The sequence below is a fragment of the Urocitellus parryii genome, chromosome 3, assembly GCF_045843805.1.
Source record: "Urocitellus parryii isolate mUroPar1 chromosome 3, mUroPar1.hap1, whole genome shotgun sequence".
Classification (NCBI taxonomy): Eukaryota; Metazoa; Chordata; class Mammalia; order Rodentia; family Sciuridae; genus Urocitellus; species Urocitellus parryii.
This window is the reverse complement of record NC_135533.1, coordinates 174,466,289-174,481,950: the sequence shown is the minus strand read 5'-3', so window position 1 is coordinate 174,481,950 and position 15,662 is coordinate 174,466,289. Positions and strand designations below refer to the sequence as shown.

At 30.4% G+C, this 15,662-nt stretch overlaps 1 protein-coding gene and 1 pseudogene across 1 annotated transcript in view; one reads left to right on the top strand and one right to left on the bottom strand.

Annotated features, from left to right (window-relative positions):
- Positions 1 to 15,662, top strand: part of Dnah12 (dynein axonemal heavy chain 12) — a 262,207-nt gene that overhangs the window by 20,566 nt on the left and 225,979 nt on the right. Inside the window, exons 10-12 of the mRNA XM_077795643.1 lie at positions 602 to 693; positions 10,074 to 10,252; positions 13,445 to 13,580. Coding sequence (XP_077651769.1) covers positions 602 to 693; positions 10,074 to 10,252; positions 13,445 to 13,580 — 407 coding nt within the window. The remainder of the gene's footprint in view (positions 1 to 601; positions 694 to 10,073; positions 10,253 to 13,444; positions 13,581 to 15,662) is intronic.
- On the bottom strand, positions 7,322 to 7,696 carry LOC113182607 (eukaryotic translation initiation factor 4E pseudogene; annotated as a pseudogene).

The following is a 15,662-nucleotide window of genomic DNA, read 5'->3' as shown; positions in this document are numbered from 1 at the left end:
GACAAGAGTCAAGGATCAAACCTCCCAAATTTGAATTTTATTGCCTGGTATAAATTATGAATGTTAACAGAAGAAGAGAACCCAGTGTTCCACGCATATGAGGCAAGCGCTCTACTACTGAGCCACAACCCCAACCCCTCCATTTTAAAAAAAATTTTTTTTAGTTACAGATAGACAAAATGCCTTTATTTAAATAAGGAGGAAGCTAAATCAAGGGTAAAACCAAGATAATTCTTGAAAACAGTTTTGAAAAGCCTGGGGGAAAATTTTATTGGTGTGTAGTCTCTCTAAGTTTGTTTGAGGTCAGATAGATAATTGTTATTTGGCAGTCTATTATTTACTGGTATCATTTATATCACTAAGTTATTTTAAAAGCCTCAAATACTCTGTTGCCCTTATTAAAAAATATACTTAACTTCATTTCCTTATTAAGTCTTTTATTTTATTCTATCCATTCTTTTAAATTCAGAAATCTATGTATATGCATAGTATATTAATAATAGTATATGAGTAGTCTACCCTATTTTATGATCATATAAAGAAGCACTTTACCTTTTTAAAAGAGTATTATCAAGATTTTAATTGGCTTATTAATTTTCAGTTGAAAAATATAATTGGCTCCTTGATGGTACTGCAGTTAGGGTGATACAGAATTTTCAGGCAGAAGATCATACTTTTGATGAATACACAGAGGTAAGTAGTAATTCTGTTTTTTGTTGACACTTTTTGAATTTCTCTTTAAATTATTCTAGGTCTAGATGTTTTAATTAAGTTAAATAGAATTTTTATTTTAAACACCATTTTAATAAACTAATTGGTTAGTGTTTTTTTCTTAGTTACTCATTTACTTATTCATCATTTTAACAAAAAAAATCCCTATCATAATCAGATACCTCCTAAGATTTTGGTGATTCAGAAATAAATAATACATAAATACTTTCTTCAGGAGCTTAAATCTGGCTTGAAATCCTGATATAGAAAGAACTAGTATGACATAAGATAAATACTGGAAGGAAGAGATGGTCAAAGTATGGTAGAAATACAGAAGAAGGAATGATTGCTTTGCTTTGGAAAATTGAAGGATTCATAAAAAATGAAAAGAAATGAAAAGTGAGCTAAGCTTTGAAGTAGATGTTAGATGCAGAAGGAAGAGGGTAAAGCATGAACAAAGACCTAAAGTGTTCAAAGGTTTTTAAAGAACATCAAATAAATAAAAATAATGAAAGAATGGGCAACAGGAATACTGTATGTGGCAGATTTAGAATATGATGAGGTTGGAAATGTAGGTTGGATTCACATGGGAAATTCTTTTTTCTTTTCAATTTTTTTTTTAGTTGAACACAATACCTTTATTTTATTTATTTATTTTTATGTGGTGCTGAGGATAGAACCCAGCGCCTCACATGTGCTAGGTGAGTGCTATACCACTGAGCCACAACCCCAGCCCCAGCCCCTGGGAAACTCTTGATTAAGACTTTGGACTTTGTTCTGAAAGTTTTTAGCCATGGAAGTAATATACTTGGAGTTGAGCTTTAGGAACTCTAGCAGCAATGGGGGAAAAACAACTGCATAGAAAAGATTCCTATCTCCTCAATGGACCTTATTCTGTTGGTTAAAACTGAGCTTATTTTTCTTATTTCTTCATCTTCTTTCTACTGACTGTTTAGCTTGTATTTTTGATTTTTTTTTCTTTTGTGGTCACTAGGGATTGAACCTGGAGCCTTCTTTATGCCAGGCAAGCATTCTACCACTTTTTTTTTTTTTTTAAGTTGTTGATGGACCTATATTTTATTTATTTACATGTGATGCTGAGAATCGAACCCAGTGCCTCATACATGCTAGGCAAGCACTTTGCCACTGAGCTACAACCCCTGGCCCCCAGTCCTCTATTTTTAATGTAAAATTTATAAATTTTAATTATTGTAATATTTTAGAATAAGAAAATTTTAAACATTTAGAAAAGTTGAAGGAATTTTATAGGGAATACCACCTAGATTTTAGCATTTTACTGCATTTGCTTACCCACACATTTATTTATCAATTCATTCCCTTTTCTATCCTTCATTAATTTCAAGAATGAATAACTTTTTAAAAATCAACTTTATTGAGGTTAAGTTTCTATACAATAATACAATAAAATGTATTTATTTTAATTGTACAGTTACATTAATAATGGGAAATTTACACACCCATGTAACCATTACCAGAATCAAGATATATAACATTTTTACTACCTCAGAAAGTTTTCTTGTGCTCTATCCTGGTCAGTTTTTTCCATGCAGACCTCAGGCAACAGCTGTTACTTTATATCTTTCTTTTCTAAAGTTTCACATAAATAGAATGGTATGTACATACTTTTTTGAGTCTGGTTGCTTTTATTAACATACTTTTTGAAATTTTTCTATGTTATCTGAATCCTTGTTTTTGAGTAGTATTTCACTGTATGGATATATGATTTGTTTAGTTATCCATCTTTTGATGAACATTTGGATCATTTCCAAGTTTTTGGTTATTATGAATAAAGTTACTACTGTTTTTTGTGTATAAGTCTTTGTGTGAACATAATGTTTTCAGTTCTCTTCTGGGATTTGGATTGCTGAATGGTATGGGTATTGTATCTTTAACTTTTGAAGGAACTGCTAGTTTTTTTTTTAAAAGCAATTATACTAATTATTGTCTTACCACAGAGTTCCAGTTCTGTCACATAGTTTCCAATCTTTGTCAGTCTTTTTAATTTTAGTCATTTTTGTTATGTGCACATTGGAATCTCATTGTGGTTGTAATTATCATTTTTCTGATGACTGAGGGTGTTGAGTATCTTTAATGTGTTACTTTTCATCTGTGTATCTTTTTAAAATTAATGTGTTCTGATAGTTTCCACATTTTAAATTGGATTTTAAAAATGTTATTGTTGAACTATAATGGCTCTATATTATTGGGTGGTATTATAATAATTCTTATTGTTGAGTTTTAAAGGTTCTTTAAATATGCTGGGTAAAGTTTTATAATCTGAAATATATTTTGCAAGTATTTTCTTCTAGCTTATAACTTGGACTCTTCATTTTTGAATGATGCCTTTTAAGGAGCAAACATTTTAAATTATAATGAATTTTACCTTATCAATTTTTTTCTTGCAGAGTCATGCTTTTTGTGTCCTAAGAAATATTTTCCTACCCTGTGATCATAAATATTTGCTTCTATGTTTTCTTCTAGAGGTTTTATAGTTATGGTTTTTACATTTAGGTCTATGATCAATCATAAATTAACTTTTTCATGTGGAATAGGATATGGGCCATGGTTTGATTTTTGTTGTTGTTGTTGTTGTTTCCACATGCATATCTAGCTATCCCATAGTTGTTTATTGAAAATATTATATTTTCCCTGTTAAACTATCTTGGCATGTTTGTTGAAAATCACTGTCTGTATTTGTGTTTCTTAGTCTATTTCTTAGTCTATTCTTTTCCATTGATTTATATATATATATTTTGACAATATTCCATTTTATTATTATTTATTATTGTTAATCCCTTACTGTGCCTAATTTATAAATTAAACTTTATTATAAGTATGGGGGAAAATGTCTGTGGGATTCAGCGTTATCTGCAGTTTCTGGCATCTGAGGAATATCTTGGAATGTATGCCCCACAGATACGGAAGAACAACTATAACTACAGTTGCTTCAGCCTAAAGCTATAAGAAAACAGTCCCAGTTTCTTCTTCTGTGAAAACATGCAGCTTGTCATCCTCCCCTGCAGTTTGAGCTTTTTTGTTGTTGTTCTTTTTAGTTATACATGACAGTAGAATGTATTTTGACATATAATATATACAGGGAATATAACTTCCCATTCTGTGGTTGTACATAATGTAGAGTTACATTGATCATATATTCATATATGAACATAGGAAAGTTATTTCTAATTCATTCTACTATATATTTATTTTTATTATAGTACGACAGTCTTGATTTCTGTAGTTTAAAGGTAAGTTTTAAAATCACATTATATAAATTTTCCAACTGTGTTCTTTTTCAAAATTATTTTGATTCTTTGAGGTTCTTCGCATTTTCATAGAAATTTTTAAATAATCTGTTGATTTCTAAAGAGGCTAGCTAGATTTTAGTTAGAATTGCTTTGAATTTTTAAATCAAATTTGGGAAGAATTGCCATCTTAAAATTGAATCTTTCAATACACAGCCATAGTGTATATTTTAATTTATTTTGACTTTCTTTAATGCCTCTCAACAATGTTTTGTAGTTTTCATTGATTTTACAAATATCTTGAAAATAACAGTTTTCATTTTCATTGATACTATATACAAACATACTTTTGACATTTTGATCCTACAACAGCCTTTTTTAAAGATTCCTTAGGATTTTTTATATATGTACACAATATAAACCTTTTTTATTTTCCTTTTCCTATCTGGATCTTTTGTTTCTTATGTTGCTTTATTGGCACTGTATAGGATTGCCAGTAATGTTGAATGAATAGTAGCATTGAGAGAGGACATTTTTGTCTTATTTATGATCTTATGGAAACATATTCAGATTTTTACCATCAAAATGTCTTAGGTATAGGTTTTTTGGTAAATGCTCTTTATCAGGTAGATGAAATTCCTTTCTAATCCAGGTTTGCTAAGAGGGAGGTAGGTTCATTGGTTTTTGAATCTTTACTTTTTCTGCATATATTGAGTAGATCATGTGGTTTTTCTCCTCTTTTCTGTTAATGGTTTGAATTACATTTATTAATGTTTAGATGTTAACCCAATGTTGCTTTCCTGAGATAAACCCAAATTACTTCCAGAATTTAGTGGCTTAAAAATAACAAACCTTATGGAGCTGGGATTGTGGCTCAGTGGTAGAGCACTTGCTTGGCATGTGTGAAGCATCACATATAAATAAATGAACAAAGTAAAGGTCCATCAAAAAAATTTTAAAGAAATCCAAACTTTATTATTACAGTATTTGTGGGTCAAGAATCCAGCTTGGCTTAGCTAGGTGCCAGTGTCTCAAAGTCTCTTATCAGGTTGCAGTCAACCTGTCAGCTGGAGCTGTAGTTTCATATGAAGTCTCATTTGAGAACAGAATCATGCTTCCAAGTTCACTTAGGATTCAGTTTCCAATAGACTGTTGAAGTTCTGATTCTGGATACATACACATTTAGGATTAAATTTCCTTGATGAACTCCCTTTATTATTTTGAAATGCCCCTCTTATTCCAGAAAAATATCCTTAATCTAAAACCTGATATAAATACTCTCTATATTTCATTTTTAAGAAAAGCTTTACTAAGGTGTAATTCACACATTATGCAATTCAATATTTTAAGTATATTTATAATCATTACAATATGACTTAAAAATATTTAAAAGAAGCTCCAGGCCCAGTAGCTATTATTCCCCATCCCAACCTCAGATCCTAAACAACTACTGATATGTTTTTCTGTGTTTATGTTTGTATATTTTTTTTAAGAGAGAGAGAGAGGGAGAGAGAGAGAGAGAATTTTCTAATATGTATTTTTTTGTTTTCGGTGGACACAACATCTTTATTTTATTTTATTTTTTATGTGGTACTGAGGATCCAGCTCAGTGCCCTGCACATGCCAGGTGAGCACGCTACTGCTTGAGCCGCATCCCCAGCCATTTGTTTAGATATTCTTTCCATTTGTTTAGATATTCTTGAGTTTCTTTTAATAATATTTTATAGTTTTCAGAATGCAGATTTTGCTTTTATTTTGTTAAATTAATTCCAAAAATATTTAATTTTTTGATGCTATTTTATTTGTAGATTATTTATTGCTAGTACATATAAATGCAATAGATTTTCATGTATTGATCTCGCTTCCTGCAACCTTTCTTGGCTTGTTTATTAGTTTGAATAGTTCTTTTATTAGGGGATAGCTTAAGATTTTCTATATATATGATCAGATCCTATTAATAGGATATATTACATTAATTGATGAAAACAACTTTGCATTGCTGGAATAAGTTTCACTTTGTCATGATATATAATTATTTTTATATGTTGCTAGATTTAGTTTATGATATATTGTTGAGTTTTGTGTCCATCTTCATAAGAGATACTATAGTTTCTGTTATTGTGATATTATAATTTGTCTGCTTTTTATTTCAAAGTAACACTGGTCTTAAAAACTTTTCAAAAATTTTTGGAAGAATGATTGGTATTCTTTTTTAAGTGCTTAGTATAATTTATTAATGAAGGGTCTGGACTTTCCTTGTAAATAGTTTTTGGGTTATTAATTCAATTTCTTCACTTTTCATAGATCTATTCAGGTAATCTATTTTTTATCACATCAGTTTCAGTAGATTGTGTCTATATAGAAATTTATATATTTCATTTAAAGTTATGTAATTTATTGCATACAATTGTTCATCATATTCCCTTATGATCCTTTTTATCTCTGTCAGGATGTCCTCTTTCATTTTTCTTTCTCTTACAAAAATTAATGTTTATTCCACCTTTGTGTTATATTCCTGGATCCTTCACCAATGTTACTTTAGGGAAAAACAAAAGCAAAACAAATGAGAAACTGAAATCAGAGTCACTGATGTTATCAAGTAGGGAAACAACTAAAATCTAGCCAACCATCAGCAAGAGAACAGCAAAGATAAAGCTGTCAAAAGAAACAAAGAAGGGCTCTGGATGTGGCTCAAGTGGTAGCACTAGCTTGGCATGCGTGAGGCACTGGGTTCTATCCTCAGCACCACATAAAAATAAAATAAAGATGTTGGGCTGGGGTTGTGGCTCAAGTGGTAGTGTGCTCGCCTGGCATGCGCAGGGCACTGGGTTTGATCCTCAGCACCACATAAAAATAAAATAAAGATATTGTGCCCACCAAAAACTAAAAAATAAATATTAAAAAAAGAAACAAAGAAAACTGCTTAAAAAACCCTGTATGCATCATATTCTTTCAAAGCAGCAAAATATGTCCCTGCATACAATGGAATGTAAACTCAATTATTTTCCTTTAAGGTATAGAAATGTAAGTTCTTTTGAATAGTATGAATGGGTAAAATGTGTTTGTAATGGTAATTCAACTAAACTAATTAAGAGTGGGCCAGGAACACATATAGGGCTTCTGGGGATGATGTGGCTGTAATTCTTTGATTGGAACAGTGGAAACACTAATAAAAATTTTCAAAAATGAACAAAAAAGTACAAGACAAAGGCAAATGGGACTTCTTTTATATCTTAGCAACATTCAGATGGAATCAAATTTGAATGCAGTCCACTCTGCTTTTAAAGAAGTTTTGTTTCAGTTCCCATTTATGGATTCCTTGATGCAGACACTCAGAAGGTGTCTTAAACAACAAACTTGTTTTTAGTGGTGGAGCTGCCTTAGTAGCTGTGTCTGCATGGAACTGATAACTAATCACTGTCTTTGGAGGAAGTCCTAACCTTTCCTTGTATAGTCTCTCTATATGTGTAGTAGCCTCTCTTTTCATATTTAGTAGTCCATATTGCTATCTTACCACCTTTGGCTCTAACATTAACAACAGCTCCACAAACATCATCACTATAGTCATCAAAAGATTCTACAGTAAGGCACAGCAGGTCACTTCATCTCTGCCGTTTGTTCAATATAATGAGCTATCTTCTACCCCGTTTGTATTTCTCATCTTCCCGTATAGGATCAATAGGATCAAAATTAAAAAGTGAGTAGTCACAGAGAGGCATTAAATTACTAGACAACTAGTTATGGTTGTGGAGAGCCCAAATGGTCTTCAACAGTATCAAACTTAATCAGTTAAAAGTTTGCTTGCCAAGTTACTTTAATCATTTTTTAAAAATGAGAGTGCCCATCTACTCTGTAAATGTTTTATATAGTATTATGAGTTAGCAACCTCCTGATTATTAGATTCTGTTTTCTTCTCTTCTGTAGGCAGGTGATTAGGAGTAGAGGTAGTTTCCAGTTCCACAGATGCTGTCTTAGATTGATCTGATCATACTCCTCTTCAATTTCTGATTACAGTAATTTGCATCATCTTTTATCTTAGTCACTGCAGTTAAAGGTTTGTTGATTTTGTTGTTCTTTTCAAAGAACTGATTTTGGTTTTATTGATTTTTTTTCTTCTTTTTTTAATATTCTATTTAATTTTCACTCTAATCTCTTATTTCCTTTATTGTACTGCTTTATTTTTTTTGTTTGCTTTAGTTTTTCCCAGGGACTTATGATGGATGTTCAGGTTATCATTTGAGAACTTTCTTCCTAATATAGGAATTTATAGCTATATATTTCCTTGTAAGCACTGCCTCAGTTGCAGCCCATAAATTTTTATATAGTAGTTGCCTTCATTTGCATTAATCTCAAAGTATTTCCTGATTTTCCTTTTGATTTATTTTTACCAATAACCTAAGACAGTTTAATTTCTACACATTTGTGTTTTTTGTTGATTTCTAACCTCATTTCACTTTTGTTAGAGAAGATACTTTGTATTGTTTCTATCCTTTTAAATTTACCTAATTTTGTTTTATTCCTTAGTAAATGGTGTATCCTGGAGAATGTTTTCTGTGTACTTGAAAGAGTGCACATTGTTTCTGTTGGGTAAAGTGTTTCTTATGTCTGGTACTCTAGTTGTTTATGGTGTTGGTCAAGTCTTTTGTTTCCTTTTTGAGCATCTGCCGAGTTGTTCAATCCATTATTGAAAGTGGGATATTGCAATCTTCAACTATTTTGCAATTGTTTATTTTTGCTTCATTTCTCTCAGTTATTGTTGCATGTATTTTAGTATTCTGTTGTTAGGTGCAAATGTGTAAGTAAATGTTATATATCTTGCTTGTGGATTGACCCTTTTTGTTATTTTGAAGTGTTCCTCTTTATCTCTAGTTAAATTTTTTTTGAGGGGGGCAATACTTGGGATTGACTCTCTGGTGTTCTACCATTGAGCTACATCCCTAGCCCTTTTTATTTTTTATTTTGAGACAGGGCTTCCCTAAATTGCTGAGACTGGCCTGGAACTTATAATTCTGAATTACAGGCGTGAGCTACCATGCCCTGCCAATTTTGTTATCCCAAAAGCTCAGAATGCTGAGGCAGTAGGATTCCAAGTTTGAGGCCAACCTTGGCAATTTGGTGAGATCTTTCCCCAAAATAAAAAGAGTTGGGAGTGCATTTCAGTTGTAGAGTGCCCCTCAGTTCAATTTCAATAAAGAAAGGGAGAGAGGGAGGGAAAGAAAAAAAGAAGAAAGAATATTATCCCTTTATTTGGGTGTTAAGAAATTTATAACCAGTATCTTCGATATTTGGTAATAGCAGAATGTCTCAATTTTCTCTCCTTTTAGATTATTTTGAACCAAAAAGTTTCTTACATTTCTTTTCCTAAATATTGAACTAGAATCATTAGTGAGGCATCAGTAATGATAAAAGCAAATATATATTAGCTACAGAAATTGTCACATGTTACAGGTTTCTTTTTTTTTTTACATGTTACAGGTTTCTAAATGGAGAGGAATGAGTTGGCTCTGGGAATAACTATTTTAAAAAAATATATAAATATATAAACTATTTTTTAAAAATATATAAATATTTTTTTAAAAATATTTTTTTAGTTTTAGATGGACATAATATTGTTATTTTATTTGTTTATTTTTATGTGGTAATGAGGATCAAGCCCAGTGCCTCACACATGCTAGGCAAGTGCTCTGCCATTGAGCTACAACCCTAACCCCCTGGGCAGAATTTTTGAAAATAATTATCGAGGAAAATTTCACCTAGTGAAATGCTTTAAATGGCATCATACTGGATATTTATTTACTAGTAGATTGACAAACTACTTAGTGAAAAGATGGGTTAGAAAAAGATTTATGTTGGCTGAAGGTATAGCTTTGTGGCAGAGCATGTACTTAGTGTCTCTGAGGCCCTAGGTTCAATTCCCAGAACCAAAAAAAAAAAAAAAAAAAGATTTATGCAATGAAAGGAAAAATTTTATTTATTTAGCAAAAAAGAAATGAGTTTATATTCATGATTAATAATTTCATACAGTGCAATATTATAAAATCACGGATGATTAGAAAATTCTAAGCATTTTTTTCTTTAAAAACTCTTTTTTTTAAGTTTATAGAATCATTTTTCAGTCTTGCCTCAGAAATAATGCTGTTGCCTCAGTGGATGCATTACCCTATGGTGCGTTTGGATTGTGAAGATTTGAAGACAGGCTTGACAAATAAAGCAAAAGCCTTTGCAAATATATTATTAAATGACATAGCCTCAAAACACAGAAAAGAAAATGAATGGTAAGTAGAATTAATTACCATCCTCACAATAATAGGGCCAAAAGAAATATTTTGCTAAAATAATTCTCATTTAAAAAGAAAAGATTAACACAGAAAGTACTTACAATTTCTCCTCATTAGCTGCTCTCCTAAGGAGGTTCCTTTTTAGTCTCATTGGGCTGGGTTCTTTTTGTCTGATACTGTTTGAGACTGGTTTTAAGGCAACTCAGGATTGAAGAAAAGAAAAGAAATTGAAAGAAGTCAGTGTTTGAACACAGGAAATATGGCAATAAAAAGGTGATATATTTTCTGTGATACTGGGAAGATCTGTAATCATTCCTTACCCAAATATTTATTCGTATCACATAGCTTATTTTTCTTTTTGTGAAATGGAGACAGTGATAATACTTTGTAGGGTAGCTATAAAATTGGATTCATAAACTAGTGGCCTATTAGCTGTGTGTGTCATGGAGATATGTTTTGTTTTTCTCACATTGTTTTATTTTGTTTTAAAAAATTTCCATTTCTGTCAACATTTCAAAATTTAGATCATACACAAAGCTCACATGTCCCCCAACCCACTAGATTTCCTATTTTTTAAATAAAATGGTTAAGACTATGCCATATTGGGCCTGCAGTGGTAAAAGGAACTAAGAAGTGACTTTTCTCTTTAGATGGGAAATGTGTCCTGTGTTTTGTTCACCAGTGGTCGAGCAACTCATCAAAATTTATTTATTTTTTTTGTTTCCTCTCAGCCCCTGCAAAATTTGAGTTTGTACCTTCTGTAAAAGTTAAAACTAATATATGTATAATACCTAGCTCAGTGTCTGACATATGGTAGGTACTTTATAGATGTTAGCTATTATGTTTATCTTCCCAGAGGCAGAGTGTAAAGAGTATGTATTTTGGAATTGGACCTGAATTTAAATCCTGGCTCTGCCATTAACTAACTATTATGCGGGCAAGTTACTTGATTTCCCTGAGCCTCAGTTTCCTACTATGTCACCTATGAAGAATACCTGGAATTACTGTTATGATAACAGATAACATTTGTAAAGCAAATAGCCTTATGAGTGACATAAAATAGGCATCCAATACATACTTTGAAATGAATATACAAATGACTGTCAGAAAATGAAACGTTTATCAGGTATACTTAGGACAAAAACATACTACACAAAAAGATATCAAAGATGGTAAAGTATTAGTCCCTATCCCTTTCTTGAGAATCTTAACAATTTTGTTAAGAGCAATGATAATGGCATAATTAATCCAGAAATGGTTGTATGTTTAACATAACCTATTAAAAATCTTTTAGGGGCTGGGGTTATGGCTCAGTGGTAGAGTGCTTGCCTAGCATGCATGAGGCACTGGGTTAAATCCTCAGAACCATATAAATGTAAAATAAAGATATTGTGTCCATCTAAAACTAAAAAATATATATAAAAGATTTTTTAAAAATAGTACTTATGATTTTTTTGGAAATTTTTATTATTTCCAACAAAATGACTATAACTTACAAACCCATAATAAAAGAGCAGCTGGAAAGTCTCCCAGTTTATTCTACCTAGTTGTTTCTTTAATTCCTTCCTGAATAAATTCCATGCTTGAGATAGGGGAAATGTGTTGCCACTATGTTATGTGCAGGATCATTAAAGAGCAATTTGCTTGGGCCACCTTAATCTTACCATATTGTTTGCCTCCTGTACTTCTGATGAAATACCTTCCCAAGGGACAGATTCTACTCTGTCAAGAAGAAAATTTTACAAGATTCTCTTTTTGCATTATCCACACTGGGGCATCGCTTTTGTTTTTGATATTCAAGAATTAACTATAAAGTTCTGCATGATCTGACTCCTGCTAACCTCTCCAGTTTCATACCAGGTCCTCTCCCTTGGCCTGTTTATTCCTGAAGTATGCCAAATTTAATGCTGCTTCAGGGCCTTTGTTCTTGCTGATTTTTCTTCCTGAAAGCTCTTTCTTGATATTTGCATGACTCACTTTTCTTCTCTAGCTTTGAGAGAGGCCTTCCTTAACTACTCTATATAAAATAGGTCCTTTCCCTATATTCCATCATTCCCCCCCCACCCCCACTTTCCTTGCTTTATTTTTTCCAGATAGCACATTTTTTATTACTTAACATTATGTGTGTTTATGTGCTTTTGACTCTCTCCTTAGCTTGCATATAAGCTTTATTAGGGCAGGGACTTGGTTGTATATGCTTCTGTTTCTCTAGTGCTTAGAACGTTGTAGGCACCCAATTCTTTATTAAAGGAACAAGTTAATTCCTCCACATAATATATATGAAATACCTGCATGAACTAAGATTTATTTTTAAAATCACATCACTTTTATACTTTTTTTTTTTTGGCATGGCCTTTTCCCCCTAATATGACTGGTAGTAAGATGATAATACAGGTATTTTAAAGCACAAGATGACAATTCTATAAAATGTTGTTTTAACTCAGTAATTGCTATAGGGTATCCAAGACATTCATACATAGGATATTAAAAGAGAATTATAGCATTAAAAATATAAATAAGGAGGCTGGGATCATAGCTCAGTGGTTGAGTGCTTGCCTTGCATTCGTGAGGCACTGGGTTCGATCCTCAGCACCACATAAAAATAAATAAATAAAGATATTGTGCCTATCTACAACTAAAAGAATATTTAAAAGAAAGAGATAAGGATTTGATATATTTAATTCCTATATGGTCATGTTTCACAAAAGGCACTAATAATTAAACTAATGATTATAGTTACTGATAAATGAGAATATACTATATTTTAGACTCTTTATATTTTTTATTGCATTACAACAATATCTAGCAAGATTAATAGCTTAATTTAAATAAAATATGGAAACCGAGTCTTAGAGATTTGCTGAAGTTCACAAAGTTAGTAGAAACTGAGGCAAAATTTAAATTTATTACTGACATAGAAGGTACGTTTATCTTGGTAGTGAAGAGGGTTGAAGTGATTACTAGAAAAAAAATTAAATATGCCATAATTTCACATAAAGATATTACATAATTTTATAAACTTGTATACTGAGTTATATTAGACAAGTTTAAATATTATATGATATCTTAATGAATTAACTAATTATTTTTTGGATATTCAGTTTATATTTTATGCTAATCATAATAATACACGTTTATTGAACATAAAATTAATTACCTTAAGAATAGTAACACAGAGAATCATGTCAGTATTTGCAGTGAGTTTGAAGCAATTAAAGATCATGCATTAAAAGTCCCTGAAACAACAGAAGAGATGATGGATCTGATTTCTTATGTAGAAAAAGCCCGGACTATAGGAATTCAAGAGTTGGCCTTAAGAATCCAGGTAAGAATCGTAATTTATTTATTTATTTATTTATTTTCATTAATCCTCAGTCTTTTTTTTTTTTTATTGGTTGTTCACAAAATTACATTGCTCTTGACATATCATATTTCATACATGAGATTCAAGTGGGTTATGAACTCCCATTTTTTACCCCAAATGCAGATTGCAGAATCACATCGGTTACACATCCACATTTTTACATAATGCCCTATTAGTAAGGAATTGTAATTTATATATTAAAAAATTTTTTTTCATTGTGAAATATGATATACATATTGATAGTATGTAAAATGTAATTAAAAAATATTTTTGAAGTGAGCATCTATGTTTCCACCAACCAGGTCAAGATAAAATAATATATATTTATAAACTTTCATATATAATTTTAATTCTATATTTATATTTATACGTATGTATTGATATATGTATTCCAGTGGTAATCTTTACCCTCAACTAAGTCCTTAACTTGGAACTAAACCTAACATACCCATAACCATCAGTCTTTTATACAAAAATTATTACGTTGAATACCCATATATGTTTTATGTTTATAAACATGTATATATGTACCCCAATGCTAAACAAAATCCTACTCATAAGTTTTCATATATATTCAGTTACATATTCATAAAATATCTAAACAACAATGTAAACATCCTTCTCAAAAAAATTAGCTATATAAAAATTTGTACACATTTAAATATTTCCATGTATATTTTTACATATATATTTATATTATATTCATGTAGTTGGATAATAATGTTAAAAACCTAAACTAATGCTAACTATTTTTCTATACTTATTCCTATACCTACCAATATGCCTCACAGAAACCTCTATACATATAAACTATAACAATTTACATGAATGTACCTATACATTATGGAATACAGATTCATAAATATTGTTACATATAAGCAATAATACTTTACATGAATATTTCTGTATATTTTGAGATATATATTTATAAATTCACATACAAATTAATATATATGTTCATATATGTTCATTTCTGCAGGCTTACCCTATCATTAACACAAAACCTAACAATTCCCTTTACCATAAACCTAACAAGAGATAAAAGCACATATAAGTATATATTTTTATATATAATTTTGCTTATATATTTATATTCATAGTCATATTTACATATATATTTTAATCTATAACCCTAACCACAATGCTAGTTTGTAACTCTGAATTAACCCTAAACAAAAGCTTTCAAATATAAACTAAAAATATTACTTTGAATATCTATATATATTTTCACATATCATTATATACACTTGTATGTATATATATGTGACTAATGTTAACCATTATCATATCACTACAAGAAACCCAAATCTTCTAAACCAAATTATAACACATATGAAAATACTAAACATACTCCTGTATATTTACAAATTTATTATGTTTTCTAAAATGTTTATATTTACATGCATAAATATCTACCTCTATTTATATATATTCATTTTTATTTGTATAGAAATTGCTACCATATACTACCATAATTCTAATGGTATTCCTAGTATTAATCAACAATTCTTAATCTCTACAGCTGTAGTCCAAATGCACAATTATAATTATAGGTGCTTAATTTAAAAGATTATACAAAGACTTCAAAGCTGTTCTAATTCCACCCCAATTCCTAAATTTAACTGTGCATTTTTTTTTCTGGTGCTGGGGATTGAACCTAGGGCTTTGGGCATGTGAGGTGAGTGCTCTTTATATAAATATATATTTATGAATATATATATATATATTTATGAATATATATAAATTTATATTTTAAATATATATAAGTATATATTTATAAATATATATAAAACACACACATATATATAATACATATGCCTATATGTTCTTTACTCAAACATATATATTTATTATTGAAATATGGTTTGTATTCCTGGTCATTATTTTTGGCTTTAAACTTGACCTGATTTGGCTTTTCCTTTAGTGTAATTTTTCCCTTTGCTGATTTTTATTGTTGTTTTTTATTTCCTCCTCATGGAATATTTTGCAAGAGTGTTCTGTAGTGCAGGCTTTCTTGTTGTAAATTCTGTAAAAAAAAATATC